The 15134-nt window shown below is 46.0% G+C and overlaps 1 protein-coding gene across 1 annotated transcript in view; it reads left to right on the forward strand.

Annotated features, from left to right (window-relative positions):
• The window catches only part of AGBL1 (AGBL carboxypeptidase 1), a 3520373-nt gene that overhangs the window by 1997023 nt on the left and 1508216 nt on the right, over nucleotides 1-15134 (forward strand). The window contains exon 19 of the mRNA XM_069624284.1: nucleotides 8428-8557. Within this exon, the coding sequence (XP_069480385.1) occupies nucleotides 8428-8557 (130 nt within the window). The remainder of the gene's footprint in view (nucleotides 1-8427; nucleotides 8558-15134) is intronic.

Below are 15134 nucleotides of genomic sequence, written 5' to 3' on the forward strand. Positions count from 1 at the left end.
CCCAGTGACCTAGGTCACTGTCATCACCTCCAGAACTGCGCCTAGTGTATTTTTGTTTATTTGTATTGCGCGCCTGGCCCAAAGGCATCTGGGCGCATACCCACTGGTATATATTTGCCCCTTGAAGGCAACAACTCAAGATCATTCTCTCTCTCTCTCTCTCACACACACACACACACACACTCAAGAACACAAACACACACACAATCAAGAACACACACACACACACACACAATCAAGAACACAAACACACAGACAAGAAGCGAGGTATGAACTGACTGACAGGTCTTTCTCTGGGTTCCCTTCTCCTGGAGGAACCCTAAGAAGGCCAAGAGAGTATAGCATTGAGAGCCATGGTTTGCGGCGCTCAACTCATGCTGTGCTGTAAATCAGATCACATGGTGGCCTCCAGTGGGCTGGGGCTCACAAGCACCAGCAAGTGCCTGCAGTAACAATGGCCCTGAGGGTCCCCATGCATGGCCAGCACTCATTCTGCACTTAATGGAGTCTAGATCCACTAGACTGCCATGCAGATCCAACTCCAGGTTTCTCATCTGGGAACGAACATGAAGCTTTTCCTTGAAGTCATGGACACAAGTCTAACAATGTTAGTTTCAGTGCCCAGGGTAGCAAATGGCAGGCTACCTAACCTTCATTCACAGAAAGGGGCAATATTGTAACTGACATGGTACCCCCATCTGAACCAGCTGGCTGGTTTTATCACTTATTACAGTTGCATTTAGTGATGAACTTTGAATAGGGCTTCATCAGATGGCAATCTGCAATCACTTCCATTGGGGGTCCAATCACCCTGAGCCTTTGGAAGGCAAGGTTCAGCTATAACCATCAGATGTATGGATAACACATGTAAGTGCTTGGAAATTAAAGCTTCTTACCAGAGCTGACCATATGTACTACCACCCTGTGCGACAGAATGCTCTACCGGAGGCTGTCCTGCAGTGTAAATTGCACCAGTCACCGATTCAAGTAAAAAGGTATCATTCAACACGTACCCTAGCAGAGGTCATCGAGCGGACCTTTTGATATGCCCAATGAGGAGTTATATCAAATTTTCAATTGCAACTGGATTACCCCATTTTTGGGCAGGGAGGAAAAGAGTTTGGACATGGCACTCTCACAAAAAAATCAGGAGCAAAGGTTTCTCCCATACGATGTAATATAAATTCACTACTCAAGGTGAGGTGCAGTTTTAAATGTTGTATTGATAACACCAAAACAAAGTCAGTCCTATGGCAAGATACCTGATCTTGCATAACACGAGGATTGTAAAACAAGTCTTCCATCATCAGCAATCCTGGCTCTTGAGCTTCTGGAACATACTGTCAGCCAAAATCTGCATTGTACACTATGGTGACCTCCCATCAGGGCCAGCTGAAGATCCATGAGGCTCGTGGGGGAGGTTTGCATAGTGATATATGGTGTTCCCTGACCTACACCTGACAATACCTGTCTGAGGAACCCGTGTGGAGCATAGATTATAATGCAAACTCAGCTGATTGATGTCCCTGATCATGTCATTATGGATCCATAGTGTTTGCCCATCCTTGAATTTCATTAATCTCCAACCATATTTATTGCCCCACACCAAAGATCTGAAAGCATGGTGAGACAAGTCTTTGATAAGGTGGCATGTTGCAAAGATCTGTATCTCCTTTAGCCTGCAAGGACGCGTTGTTAAAAGTGGCACAAGTTTTAGTGTGTGAAAACGGATGCTTCCTTAAAGACTATGGCCCTCATTACGACCCTGGCGGAAATCGAAAAACTATGGCGGAAATGTAATACCGCCATCGAATACCGCTCGGTGCGATCATGACCCGTCACCGCAAAGTACGATGCCATTAGCGACACCGTAGTGAACGCCAACGCTAACTGCACCAAGTACGCGCACGCGCGCCATGCAAAACCGTAATTACCACCATGGCGCAACGGTACGCGAATCCTGACCCTAGCGGACATTTACTTAACGCCATCAAGCATGGCGGAAAGTACCATTCCGCCATGGTGAGAATTACGGCATCGTGAACCAACCGTAAATGGCCCTACTGAGTGCCTGTACACCACTCCCTGCCCACATTGCACAACTCCCCGTAGGTGCAATGAAGTCACACAATGCAACCAGTGAAATGTACAAGTCACCCATGCATGCCAACGAACAAATGAATGTAGGGGCTCCAAGTGCCTTGTGAGTGGCCATCCATATTTGGCATGTCACCATTGCCGTACCGATGCAGCACAGGCATGTGAAGGTTCAAGTACAGCAATATGAACTGAAATATGAGACAAAACAACAACAGGCCCCCATCGCTTGACACCAGTGTAAGGCAACATTCAAAGCAGTATCCTGAGGGAGACTGCACCAGCCCTGTACTCTTGCCAGTAAACAAACCAACCATCAGCATAAGCATGTACCACACAAGTTGGCAGAGTGACTGAGCAGCCAGGCTCACCCCAAGAGGGGCCAATGGGAGCTGCAGGGCACAGATGGCACGAATACAGAAGCTATTCCAATGGACATGACCTCAGTCTCCCTCCAAGAAACGCACGCAAACACAGGCACCTGTGACCAGCCATTTTCTGATAATCACATCAATCCACCAATCCACCTGGCTGACCGGCATCTGTTACACAAAAGCTAATCCCCCGCCCCTGAGCATGACATCATTAAAACAGTCAAAATGGCTGCCCCTATCCCTGACCTTACTGGGCATCGTAGGCAAACGCGGCCAGTACAGTACCACGCAACTATACTCAGAAGCCGGAACCCAATGCAGATCTTCTCACAATACATCGCTCCACAAATAGGAATATGCTACATTACTTGCAAAGAATAACGCTACACGGTTAATATCTGAATAAAATATTAATGCACATGAAATTCACCAAGCCCATACAGCTATTAGGTCATAAACTCCAAAATATTTTTCATTACTGTGGGCTGCATCCGCAATAAATGACCAGCTTCTTCTTGTGTGACGCCCTGTTCCTTCATGGTACACAGGGGCTACATCCACGTTCAAAAAGGCAACATGGAAGTGCCTAGAACCGCAGGGCCGTCCCATTAGGTAGGCACTAGTCCAGCTGAAAGGTTGATATGTTGCTCCTAGCCACTAGTACAGCGTAAGGGCATGTGGCCCATTGGCGATCGTCCCATAAGATCGTAATGGTGCTCCACTGATTAACTCGAAGCAGCAGGTGTCGGGAGTAAAAGCCATCTGCAGGAGTGGCATACAGATGGCAGCGGCAAAAGGGGAGGAGATACCTGTCACCCAAATGAAATGAAAAAGAATAGTATGGGCATCAGAACTTCATTTGTATTACTCACTTCAATGATCACACTAAATCTACAGGCATATGCATGCTAGCCCACTCAAAAGGATTAATTCCACCCAAAAATCACTTGCGAATCATAACCATATGAATCGAGGTGAAAACACTATTACAAACGAGTGTTTGTGTGCATGCGTCTGTTAAAAGAGAATCCATTAGATGGGATTGGTAACGTGCATAGACACAAGTGTTTGAAGGCGCGTCGAGACAGGGAGGGTTCAACAAGGGCAGATAGACGATGGTCCCACTATGGCAGCTCTGCATCACATAGCGCAGGGGAAGGGGATAGATTCCAAAAAGCCATGTACATGGCAAACTCTCAATTAAATCATCTGTCCATGCATCCATACATCATTCCCTCATCCCGGTATAAAAACGCCTGATTATTTACTCACATAACATTTGAAATTTCCATTGAGTCTGTGCGTAATGCAGTCTGCAAAATCCACTGTGCTCCAGGCCGGAATTCTAGTGATGTGAAGTAACATGTATTTGGGAACGTCCTGCCTTATCGTCCACTACGCTATTGCGCATCCCATACTATTCATATCAATCATTGCATTCTCGCCATGGCCCCTGTCCCAAGGACATTAAACAATAGAACGTTATATTTGCAGTCAGACCTGTGGGCGTCTCCTCGCCGCTAGCTGAAAACCGAAAGCGCTGTCCTTCGAATTCCTCATTTGCAAAATCACGTCGAAAAGGCATCCGTGACCGCTCGAAATCACAAATTCATCCATGTAGTGCGGCAGTGTGTGAAAATGGCAACTGGCTTCACTCACAAATGGGACGCCCCGCCCGTCGGTGAACCTCGGTACAGTGCTGCATGAGGGTCCACCGTTAATCGAGTACTACATTCCACTGACCCTTCACAAGTTTGTTCGCGACTGCAAAGATTGTATGTGAAACAATGGGACCATAGCAGAATGAACATATAAACCAATATTACACTGCCATCGGGGTTCAATACATGATTGTAATAGCAAGATGCCATGCGTCACACTGCAGCGTTGTGTGCGGGACGTGCTCGCCCAAAGGGGATTGCAGCTGGCACAGGTGGAATGAATCACCACAGGTGGAGGCTATACAGCCTGAAAACACATAAATTGCACACCCAACCCCCTCCCACAACCACACCCACTCCAAAATGCTACAGGCAGGACTAGCGATGTTGGCCCTGGGGGACCTGATAGCACTGCAAGTACTCCAACTTCAAGAAGAAGACGAACACCAACTACTACAACAACCGGCCGCACAGAGGAGACGCAGGAGGAGGAGGAGGGCAAGGCAGGGCCAGCAAGGCCCACCAGCACAGCCACTACCACCACGCAGGCAGCCCGCAATCCCACGCCTCCGAGCTCATCCGTTCAACCTCACTGCTGAGCAGATCCACACCCTCTACCGTTTGGACCATGACACCATAATCGCCATTGTGGACATGACACACGCTGACCTTGTCAGCATGATAGATAGCCCAACAGCCATCCCACCCCTACTGAAGGTGGTGTCTGTACTCCACTTCCTGGCCACAGGCACCTACCAGCACACAGTCGGACAGTTGCATGGCATTTCATAGCCACTGTTTTCACGGACACTATTGCAAGTGCTCGATGCCCTCCTGAAGCACGCAGACGACTACATCTCTTTACCACGCTCGGAGCATGAGATTACAAACACAAAAGTGGGATTCCATGCACTTGCCGGCATACCGGGTTGCATTGGTGCCATCGACTGCACCCATGTGGAATTGGTTGTCCCACATGCCATGGAGGTCCAGTACCGCAACCGGAAACAATATCATTCTCTTAATGTACAAATGGTGTGTGACTCCAACAGGATCTTTACACATTGTTGTGCCCGATTTCCTGGATCAACCCATGATTCTATGGTCTTGAGGAACTCTACAATACCACGCTACATGGAGCGACACGCAGGGAACAGATCCTGGCTACTCGGTGAGTCTCATTTCATGCATGATAATGTGGGGTATGTGATGCGGCAATGACCTGGCAGGAAGGGGGGGGGGATGCGTACGTAGCAATGTCATTCCACAAACATCCTTTATTGTCCACATACAGGTGATGCCGGGTATCCACTGAAGAGATGGCTCCTTACACCACTCCGGAACCCACAGAACCAGCATGAGGAGGACTACAACCATGCCCACTCACGTACCCGTGTAGTCATAGAACAGGCATTCGGCCTACTGAAGGCTCGTTTCCGCTGCCTCAGCAGGTCTGGCGGGGCACTCCTGTACCGCCATGAGAAGGTTGCAAAGATGGTCATGGCATGTGTCATGCTACACAACATGTGCGTACGTAGAAATGTGCCCATGCCCCCTGACGCAGAACTGCAAGCACCTGAAGATGGTCATGATGAGGGTGGGGATGTGGCAGCACCTCAAGGAGTCCGCGAGGCACAGGAGGCCCGTGAAATTCGTCAGAATATCATTGATTCATGCTTCTAGCACTCACGCCTGGTGGCTGATACATGGACACGGGACTTGTGGCACTGTGTGTGTCTGGAACATGCACAATGTGGACTGTACGCCTATAAAGGCCTCGTACACAAAGATCAATGTCCACACATCTCATTGGATGATTATGAAATGTTCATTGCATATGTGAAATTATATTACACACCCCATCGACCCGCCACCCAAGAAAGCCCAACACCCCCCCTCCACCCTCCTACCTCCCCCCCGAACACCAATGTCCAAAGATGCTCATTGTCAGTGGGCAGACGCTATTGCAAGCCCCCTCTCCGGGTATCAGGGGCACCCCTGCCTGTGGAGCGCAGGTTCCTCCCAGATCTACGTTGGGGGCTGCCCTGGACGGAACTTGCAACGGATGATGTCTCTGCCTGCTCACGTCCATGCATGTCCCTAAGGGTTTGTGAGAGCTCAGTGAGCACACGGCGCACAGCGGCAAGTTCACCACATACGTCTTTGGACGTCGCATGCAGTTCCCCCCTCAGGCTCTCGGTGCTTCTCTCCATTTGTACCCTTAGTGTCTCTGTACTTCGCTCCATTTGTGCCCTAAGTGTCTCAGTAGATGTTTCTATGGCTGCCTTAGAACCCCCACATTCATCAGCATGCTCCTTGAGGAGCGTGGCCAGTTGCTGCTGTTGCACGATCACCTGGTCGAGGGACTGTTGCCTCTGCTGGGCCATGCCCATTTGCGGTGGTGTCACAGAGGGGCTGATCACCTCATGTTGCCTTGCCACAGGGCTTGTGGGGGATGGCCAGTCGTCGTCTTGTGGGTGCCCCTGCGTGGTATCCTCATGGTGTACGGGATGAAACAAACAGGGGGATTGAGACAGGTCATGGATGGGTCCTACATCGACAGCACCGTTTTCTGTGTCGGAGCATGCTGCCATTAATGCAGTGTCACCTATGGTGCTGCTGCCACCAGAAGCAGTGCCTTCTGTGGCATCCATTGGGGGGACCTGTGGTGCTGCTGTTGTGGGCATGCTGGCTGCTGGGGTGCCTGTTGAAGTCCCCTCCTGTGTGCTGCCACTTGATTTGTGCTGCTGCCGTGTCTTGGTCCGTGCAGCTGAGGTGGAGGGTCTTTGGCCGTTGGTCTTGGCCCTCTTTGCAGGTGTGCTGGTAGGGGTGTCCTGAAGCTCGTCGTTTGAATCGGACCCTGTGGTGGAGTAAAGGAGGGCGAGCGTTATTTATAGGTCTGTGGAAATTGGAATGGCAATGTATCACATGCATTGGGGTGGTACCTGAGGGTGATTTGGGTCAGGGCCTTGGAGGTGGTTTCATTTTTGTGTGGATTGAGGAGGCAGTTGTTTTGCAGCCTGCAGTTAGGGTGTGCATGCTGCACGTGTAGAGGGTGTTTTTAGGATTTTTAATCATTTATGTATTTTATGTGACTTTTAGAGTGCGCTATCAGGCCAATGTATGTGGACGTTCTCCTGGACATGTGTTTCTGTTGCACTATGTGGACACATGGTACTTCACATGATTGGACATTGTGGATTTAGCATCATTTTATTTGGCCCACCTACCTGATTCTTCGGTTGTCTGCACTCCTTTCTCCATCCCTCCGACTCCCTCTATACTCTCCATTCCAATGGTGGAGGCACAGATTTCTTCCCAGGGGGTCAACTTGATGGGTGATTCGATCCTCCCCCGGTTGCTGTGGCAATGTTACGGTTGGCTGATAGTATGCTCCGTACGCGTATCCGCAAGTCGTCCCATCGCTTTCTGCATTGCTGTGGGTTGCGGGGTGCGGTCCCCACCGCACTTACCCGCTGTGCCACCAGGGCCCATATGGCCTTCTTGTTCGCAAGTGCCGTCCTGGTCATTTGCGTCGAGAAGACGATGGCAGCATTCTCCTGGAGGGTCTCTGTGAGCACGGTGAGTTCCTCATGGGAGAAGTGGACCTGCCGCTTGCGGTCGCACGCTTTTTTAGCAACTTTTCCCATTTTGTTTGTTTTAACTAGGGTGGCTAACGGGTTGGGATGTGTCTCAGGGTCGGATTTTTGATGGTTGTGTTGGGATTCTGATTTTATAGGTGTACGGCGTGCTGTTTCCCGTTCCGGCCCCATGTTTTTACTTCCGTTTCCGTATATTTACGGTCACCGTATTTTGCGATTAGCGCTCATTACGGTGACCGCTATGATGTGTGGCGGAATTGCACCTAGGGCGCCGTACGACGGCGGTGAGGGGCGTTTTGGGGACATTTCCGCCATCGCGGACTTTTCACTTCCGCCATGGCGTAATGCTTGTGCCCGATGGGTCAGAATTAGCCGCACTTTACTCCATCGTGCAATGGCGGAAACGCTATTTACGCTATGGCGGTCAGGTCAGTTACTTTCCGCCAGGGTCGTAATGAGGGCCTATATATGTATTAATACTTCATTCTGTGGCAAAAACCATAGGCAAAACAACTCAAGGAGAGGGTGAGTTGCTACAGGTTAGACATTGACAGGTTTATTGGCCTCTGCACAGCAGAACAAAGAAAGTATTCCAGCATGGGACTAAAGTCTTACATAACCTAATATGTTGCTAGGTTTGCCAGTGTTATTGCCAGTACCATTTCATGACGATTTCCATCTTGTTGTTTTCAGTCACAGGTGTTCCCTGATTGGTGATGACTTGAACAGACAGTGGCTAAACCCGAGCAAGGATCTCCACCCAACAATCTACCATACCAAGGGTCTGCTGTGCTACCTCAGAAGCATTGGCAGGACGCCGCTGGTGAGAATTGGTTTAAATCATGTCTAAAGTTTTTGCTGGGTTTATGGCTGTGTGCCAGCACCAACTACAAAACTCAAATATGTCCAAGTTCTTCTATGTATGACAGCAACATGAAGATAATGTATGAGCAAATAACGCATGTTACCAGGTCAACATGGTCTGTCCAGTAAGATATGTAGTGGATTTCCCTGAAAAACAGACATACATACGTCTCCTAGTCAAATTCCAAATCCTTAATCTGTGGCTGCACCATTTCATTAATCAGCTGGGGGCAGTGTACAGAAACTTTGCACTTCAAAATGTCAGTATCAAGGCAATGTTTGGCATGCTGCAAACACAATATTCTTTCCATGCATTTCTGCAGATGGTTTGTCCAATGTCTAATGTGGGACCGCATTAGAACAAGGCCACACTTTCCACTGGTGCTCCAATGCATTGGAAGGATTATTTACTGTATGTGACCAGGTTGATGTATGCCCTGGCCTTTACACTGTGAATACATCTTGTTACTATGCTCCAGACCCCCCCGCCCCCACATTCCAACATTTGTAAACAGTTCACCTCTGCTAGACATTACTAGAGCACAGGACCATATTTCTGAAAAAGTGGATTGGAAACTTCTGAAACAGAGTGTTCAATTTGCAATGTGTATGCTATAGAAGTATTTGACTTTTTGCCTTTATCAGTTTAAATATATTAAAACTATGGGAACTTACAAAAATGTTATGGTGGGTTTAAAAAGAAAAAGGCTTGAAGACAACCCTTTCACCAAAAATGTGAAACTAAAATAAACCATTCCAGCCAATTCACACACGCCACAGCGCCACCTACTAATCATTGCTGGAAGTTCACCTCCAATTCAGAGCCACACCAGCAAGGCATAATAAGCATGCAAATTAGCCACAACAAAAGACTTTTGCTCGAGGAAATGGTGTTTGTTTTACATGGCAGTGCTACCCTTTACAAAGATTCATGAACCCAAGGCTGACATTTCTCAAGACTGCAGACAACTATATGCCTGGTGTCACCCCTATTATACATGCATGCTTCCTTATCGTGACAGTGTCAAGGCTAAGGGGTAGGCTTCCCACACATCTTGCTTGACGCCTCCTCCTCCCTCTTCACTATGCGTGGGAGAACCCCTTGACCCCCTCCACTCTCCTACTGGCCATTCCTTTCAGTGATTTCCTTCTTCTTCTGTGCTGCAGAAACCAGCACAACCACCTCCCCGCTCCGCAACTCTGTACCTCATCCCCATGCCGCTTCACCCTACATGCAGGGTAAACGTCCTTTGCGGAAGTGAAATAATTGCATTGTCATGGGATGTGTATATGTTGACTGTGCAACGTTACAAGAGCAATAATGCCTGTAGTGGCAGGCTGGGTCACACAGTAAAAGACCGGGCCTCAAGTAACAGGTCCCAGCAAAGCATCCAGCACTGTGACTTATAGGTCTGTTTTGAACACTATTCAATGTGTAACACAACCGTTGCTTTGCCATTCCTCTATACATATTGTCCTCTTCTAAGGATCTCAGTAGGATGTGGTGCAGGGGAAAGCTTTGCCAGTGCTCCTGACTTCCTGCTCTCTACTTGGGAAGATGTTAACTGGCAATGTGGCATCACAAGGGTGATGGTCCCTTTTGAGAGCTAAGCACACTATTTCCTGGTTGTTCAGCTAAATATGGACCCTGGTGTAGTATCCCACAGGAGAGTTGTGTAGTCCATCAGGCTTATTATGGCTTAGGTGCACTCTATCTCCGTGAAAGGCTTTTCAAATATGTCCCCTCTAGGATCCCGTGGTCAGCCAATTCATTGCTTCTCTGTGTCCCTCGGTTTTTAAGAACCACAATGGGCGGTCAGGCTTTTTAGGTTCCAGCCTCAATTTTATGGAACCCACTTCCTTTCTCTTTACGCGCAAACGTTGATCATCTTGCCTTAGGAAGGTGTTCCATGTACTTCACCCCTGATTGTTCCCCCTTGAACATGGACTTTCTCAGCACCAGGACACCCTCAGGTGACAGCTGCACGCTACAAAATGTGTTAACATAACATAACATAACATAACAAAGAACTGTTTGGAGCATGGCCCTCATCTTCCTTGTGGTGCCTCATCTGCTCGATCAGGCAAATGATCTCTGGAATACATGCTTCACGTCTGACTCAGTTCAGGACCTTCTCATCTCCGTGCCCATCCAGGTTGTCTATTCTTTATCACTTTGGGTGACTTTAACATACACGCTGATCTCCTAGAAGACCTAAAACAATAGATTTGTATACCTCTCTCACACGCTACATGTGTCAGCCTGCATCACAGTTTCCACCCATCAATGATCACACTCTCTGGGGCATTCTTCTCTCACCTCAATGGATTCCTCTTGTTTTGTGGTACATCCAGAGGTCGAAGTGTGGTTGGGAGCAGTCGGGAGCGGTGCTCCCATACTTTTTATTTTTAAGTTTCATAGTTCCTATGCTTTTGTTTTAAAAAGAAATCGTTCTGGAATTGTTTTGTTTTAAAATAAACGTGTAGGAAGAAGTTGAAGCTTGCTGCACTGCACATTCCCATTAATAGCAGGTGTGTTTGTTTGGGTGTTTGGATTGTGTGTGGGAGAGGGCGCAGGGATGGGGTTTGTGGGAAGCGGGGCAGACAACCAGGGAACATAGCTCCACTTCTTCTTTTCATACACTTCGACCACTGGGTCCATCCTGTAGCTTCATATATTCCCAGACACCATTCACCCACACACGGTTGATTTCCCTGGATTTTCAGACACTAATATGTGTTGTCCCATAAAAACAATGATACACATCATAAATTCCCCGCTCCTTTACATGCTTCCTCTTCCAGGCCCCTACATCACATTGAAATTCTCTCTACCCTGCATAAAGCATGAGTATCTAAAATGTTCAGCACTTTATCATCTCGATAATGTATGAGACATCACACAACCAAATTGCCTTCTGCTTCCCATGACCGTATATCTATACAATCTGGAGCCAGATGCCTTGAAACAAAGTGGGAACACAAATCTTAAAAATAACAATTCTAAATATAAAAAGAATTCGGTCATCTAGCACTGGGCCAATTTGCGGGCAACATAAATCTTGCATCCTGATTGAAACTTGACCAATAAGAGCATTAGAAGAGTAGGTTTTTTAGTTGCACATGCTTATCACACACTATACACTTTGTTCCAAAGTCACTGCACTGCAAGGTCTAGGATCTATTATTGGCATTTGCTATGATAACAAATTGTACAAATTAAAAGAGTTCCTCTCTTTAAATGATACAGAGGATGGCATTCCTGTAAACCCTTGTCACATCCAACACAAATTGTCATCTTTTTAATATTTCTTGCCTCATCAAAGTTCTCGCAGTACTCAAAGCAACGCTGTCAAATCCCTAACCTCTGCTGCTGCCCCATCCCCAAATCCACTCTTAAACATATGCCAGATATATTTTCCCATTTTGCTAGATTTCTCCGCTGCCTTAGTCTCTAGAGGAAGCTTCCCCGACTGCTTTAATCATGCTATTAACACCTACACATGAGCAAACACATGAGCCGCTGTGCCCCTACCAGTTACTGTCCCTTGGATGCCCTTAGTTTGATACTTAAATACTTACAAAACCGTGAATGCACTAGCTACAGAATTGTATCATCTACCATAGAATCTCATATAAGTGTCAGTCTACGTGCTAACCTGGACATGTGTCTGAGGTGGTCTCTTTGGCTATGTGGGACAATGCGTTTCCATCAGTAGAACATGTTCCTGTAGCTATTACCCAAATTGACCTTTTACAATTGACATTTTTAACAGTGGTTCTAATTGATCTTCTGCACAATTGACTTGTACCTTTATTTTACTACATTACATGGCCACGTTAGTGGCCATGCAGTTATGGTTAAGTTGCTGTTTCCATAGGAAGAGTAGTTTTTGGGCGGCTTATAACTTTGCTCTCACTGGACGAATCCTCACCAAACTTTGCAAAAAAAGTATATGGCTCACTCTGAATTTTGGTGAGGATTCGTCCAGGGAGGGGAAAGTTATGAGGGGGGTCCCAAAACTTTTTTTTTCCCATAGACATAATGGGGAAAAAACGCCTACAGCCGAAACCGCTGGACGTATTTTCACCAAATTTAGACCAGGAGTAGCGGCTTGGTCCCGAAAGCGTGCTTTTGCCAATTTGGTGAAAATCCGTCCAGTAGATTTTTTTTAAATGACCAAAAAGTAGGTCACAAAAAATTTGTGATATCTGTGTTCGGTCTGCGGACACACTTCCCTGTTTGCTCCGTGGACAGTGTCCTGATTGGCCAACCGGCCTGCGTCATGTCCGCGGACATGCAACGTGTTCGCTGATTGGACGGCGCCGAGCGTGGAGCACGTCAGATTTTCGGTAGCACCCGCCATCTTGGATTCGCTGAAGTCCGCGGACTGCGCGGTGAAACTTGGTTGAAAAATTGTATTTAGTAGAGTGTGTTGGTGTGTAAGAGTGTTTGGGGAGGGTGGGAGAGTATGAGATGGGTTAAATGTTGTATTTATTGATTGGTAGACCCTCTTGTTGTGTTCGATTTGTCTGCGGACAGCACGGCTGTTCTGGAATGTTCTAAATAAACTAAATGGCAGTGTTCTGAGGATGCAATATGTGTCCGTGTTGTTCGCAAGCAAGTTGAAACTGTTCTAAGAACACTTGCGGTGTCCTGAAATGTCCTTAAATAAACAAGATGGGGGTGTCCTGAGGACGCTGTCTGCATTGTTCGCTGGTAAATTGAAAGTGTTCTAAGAATACTCGCAGTGTCCTGAAATGTTGTTAAATAAATAAAATGGGGGTGTCCTGAGAACGCGGTGTCCTAAAATGTTAGTAAATAAATAAAATGGGGGTGTCCTGAGAACGGTATGCCTGTCTGTTTTGTTCGCAGATAAGTTGAAACTGTTCTTAGAATATATCATGTGTTCTCGGATGTTCGTCAATAAACAAAATGGGGGTGTCCAGAGGATGCTGTCCGTATTGTTCGCTGGAAAGTTGAAAGAGTTCTAAGAACACTCGCGGTGTCCTGAAATGTTCGTAAATAAACAAAATGGGGGTGTCCTGAGGACGCTGTCCGTATTGTTCGCTGGCAAGTTGAAAGTGTTCTAAGAACACTCGCGGTGGCCTGAAATGTTCGGAAATAAACAAAATGGGGGCGTCCTGAGGACGCTGTCCGTATTGTTCGCTGGCAAGTTGAAAGTGTTCCATAACGTCCCTTTAACAAAGTTTTTTCACTGAATATATATTTAATAATATATATATATATATAAGTTGAAAGTGTTCCATAACGTCCCTTTAACAAAGTTTTTTCACTGAATATATATATAATAATATATATATATATATATATATATATATTCAGTGAAAACACTTTGTTAAAGGGACATCATGGTTAAGTTGCGCTACTAAAAACCTATGAATTTCAGTGAAAAAACTTTGTCAAAGGGACATTATGTTTCCAAGTAAAACCGAAAAACCCTTGAAATTCGCCAGTTATGGTAAGCTAAGCAACCATAACTCGCGCCACCACCGTGCACTGCTAAGACTAAAACCCAGGACATCAAAGATGACATCACAAATGTCATTGATGACGTCACTGATGACATCACATGTGTATGTACTTTTCATGAAATATGTGTACAAGGGATTCTTATTATAATGTTGCGAAACAAGTGTCAAGGATCATTGCGATAAATATCATACCCTAATTAGTGCATTGAACAATGCATTGATATAAATAGCATTATATTATGGGGCTCTATCTAGTATACTAAGCTACTCATACAGAAACATAACATTGTGTGCAGCATACAAGATGAAGGTATAATATTCGTAATGTTAATATGTTGAATAATGAAATGATAATTGTTTTCTTAATAGATTTTTGTGTACTGTGAAATATGTAATAAGTAGCTAATAAAACACATGTATTACATAATTGCATTACTATAGACAAAACACAAAGACACAAGAACACATACCAATATGTGTATATACAGGGAAAGTGAAGTTAGCAAAAAAGCACAAGTAGTAGCAGAAACAATTCATAATTTAACTGATTATTTTCATGCAAATAAATGATTGCTCTGTTTCAAAGCTGCTATTTATCCTATGTATATGTATCACTTGATGTGATTGGACCCTAAGGAAAGTAGTGTGAGTACAATGTATACAAATATGACCATATACAGGGAAAGTACAGCCATAAAAAAAAAACAACAGAACTATCAGAAAGTGCTCATAGGTCTATTGATTATCTTTATGCACAAAAAGGATTGCTGTCTTTCAAGCTTGTGTCTTCCCGTATGTATATGTTTCATATGATGTGACTGGACTCTAAGGGAATTGCTGTAAGAACCTACTTGAAGGATACGTCTACAAATAAAATAACATTTTTAGTTTCTGACTGTTACTGAAGAAAACCATGTGGCCTAGATATGTCAGCAAAAGAAAAAAGAGTGAGCCAGACATGTGATGTCATCAGTAAAGTCATCAATGACATTTGTGATGTCATCTTTGATGTCCTGGGTGTTAGTCTTAGCAGTGTACGG

This window comes from Ambystoma mexicanum, chromosome 11, assembly GCF_040938575.1.
Source record: "Ambystoma mexicanum isolate Mex_15411 chromosome 11, UKY_AmexF1_1, whole genome shotgun sequence".
Taxonomy (NCBI): Eukaryota; Metazoa; Chordata; class Amphibia; order Caudata; family Ambystomatidae; genus Ambystoma; species Ambystoma mexicanum.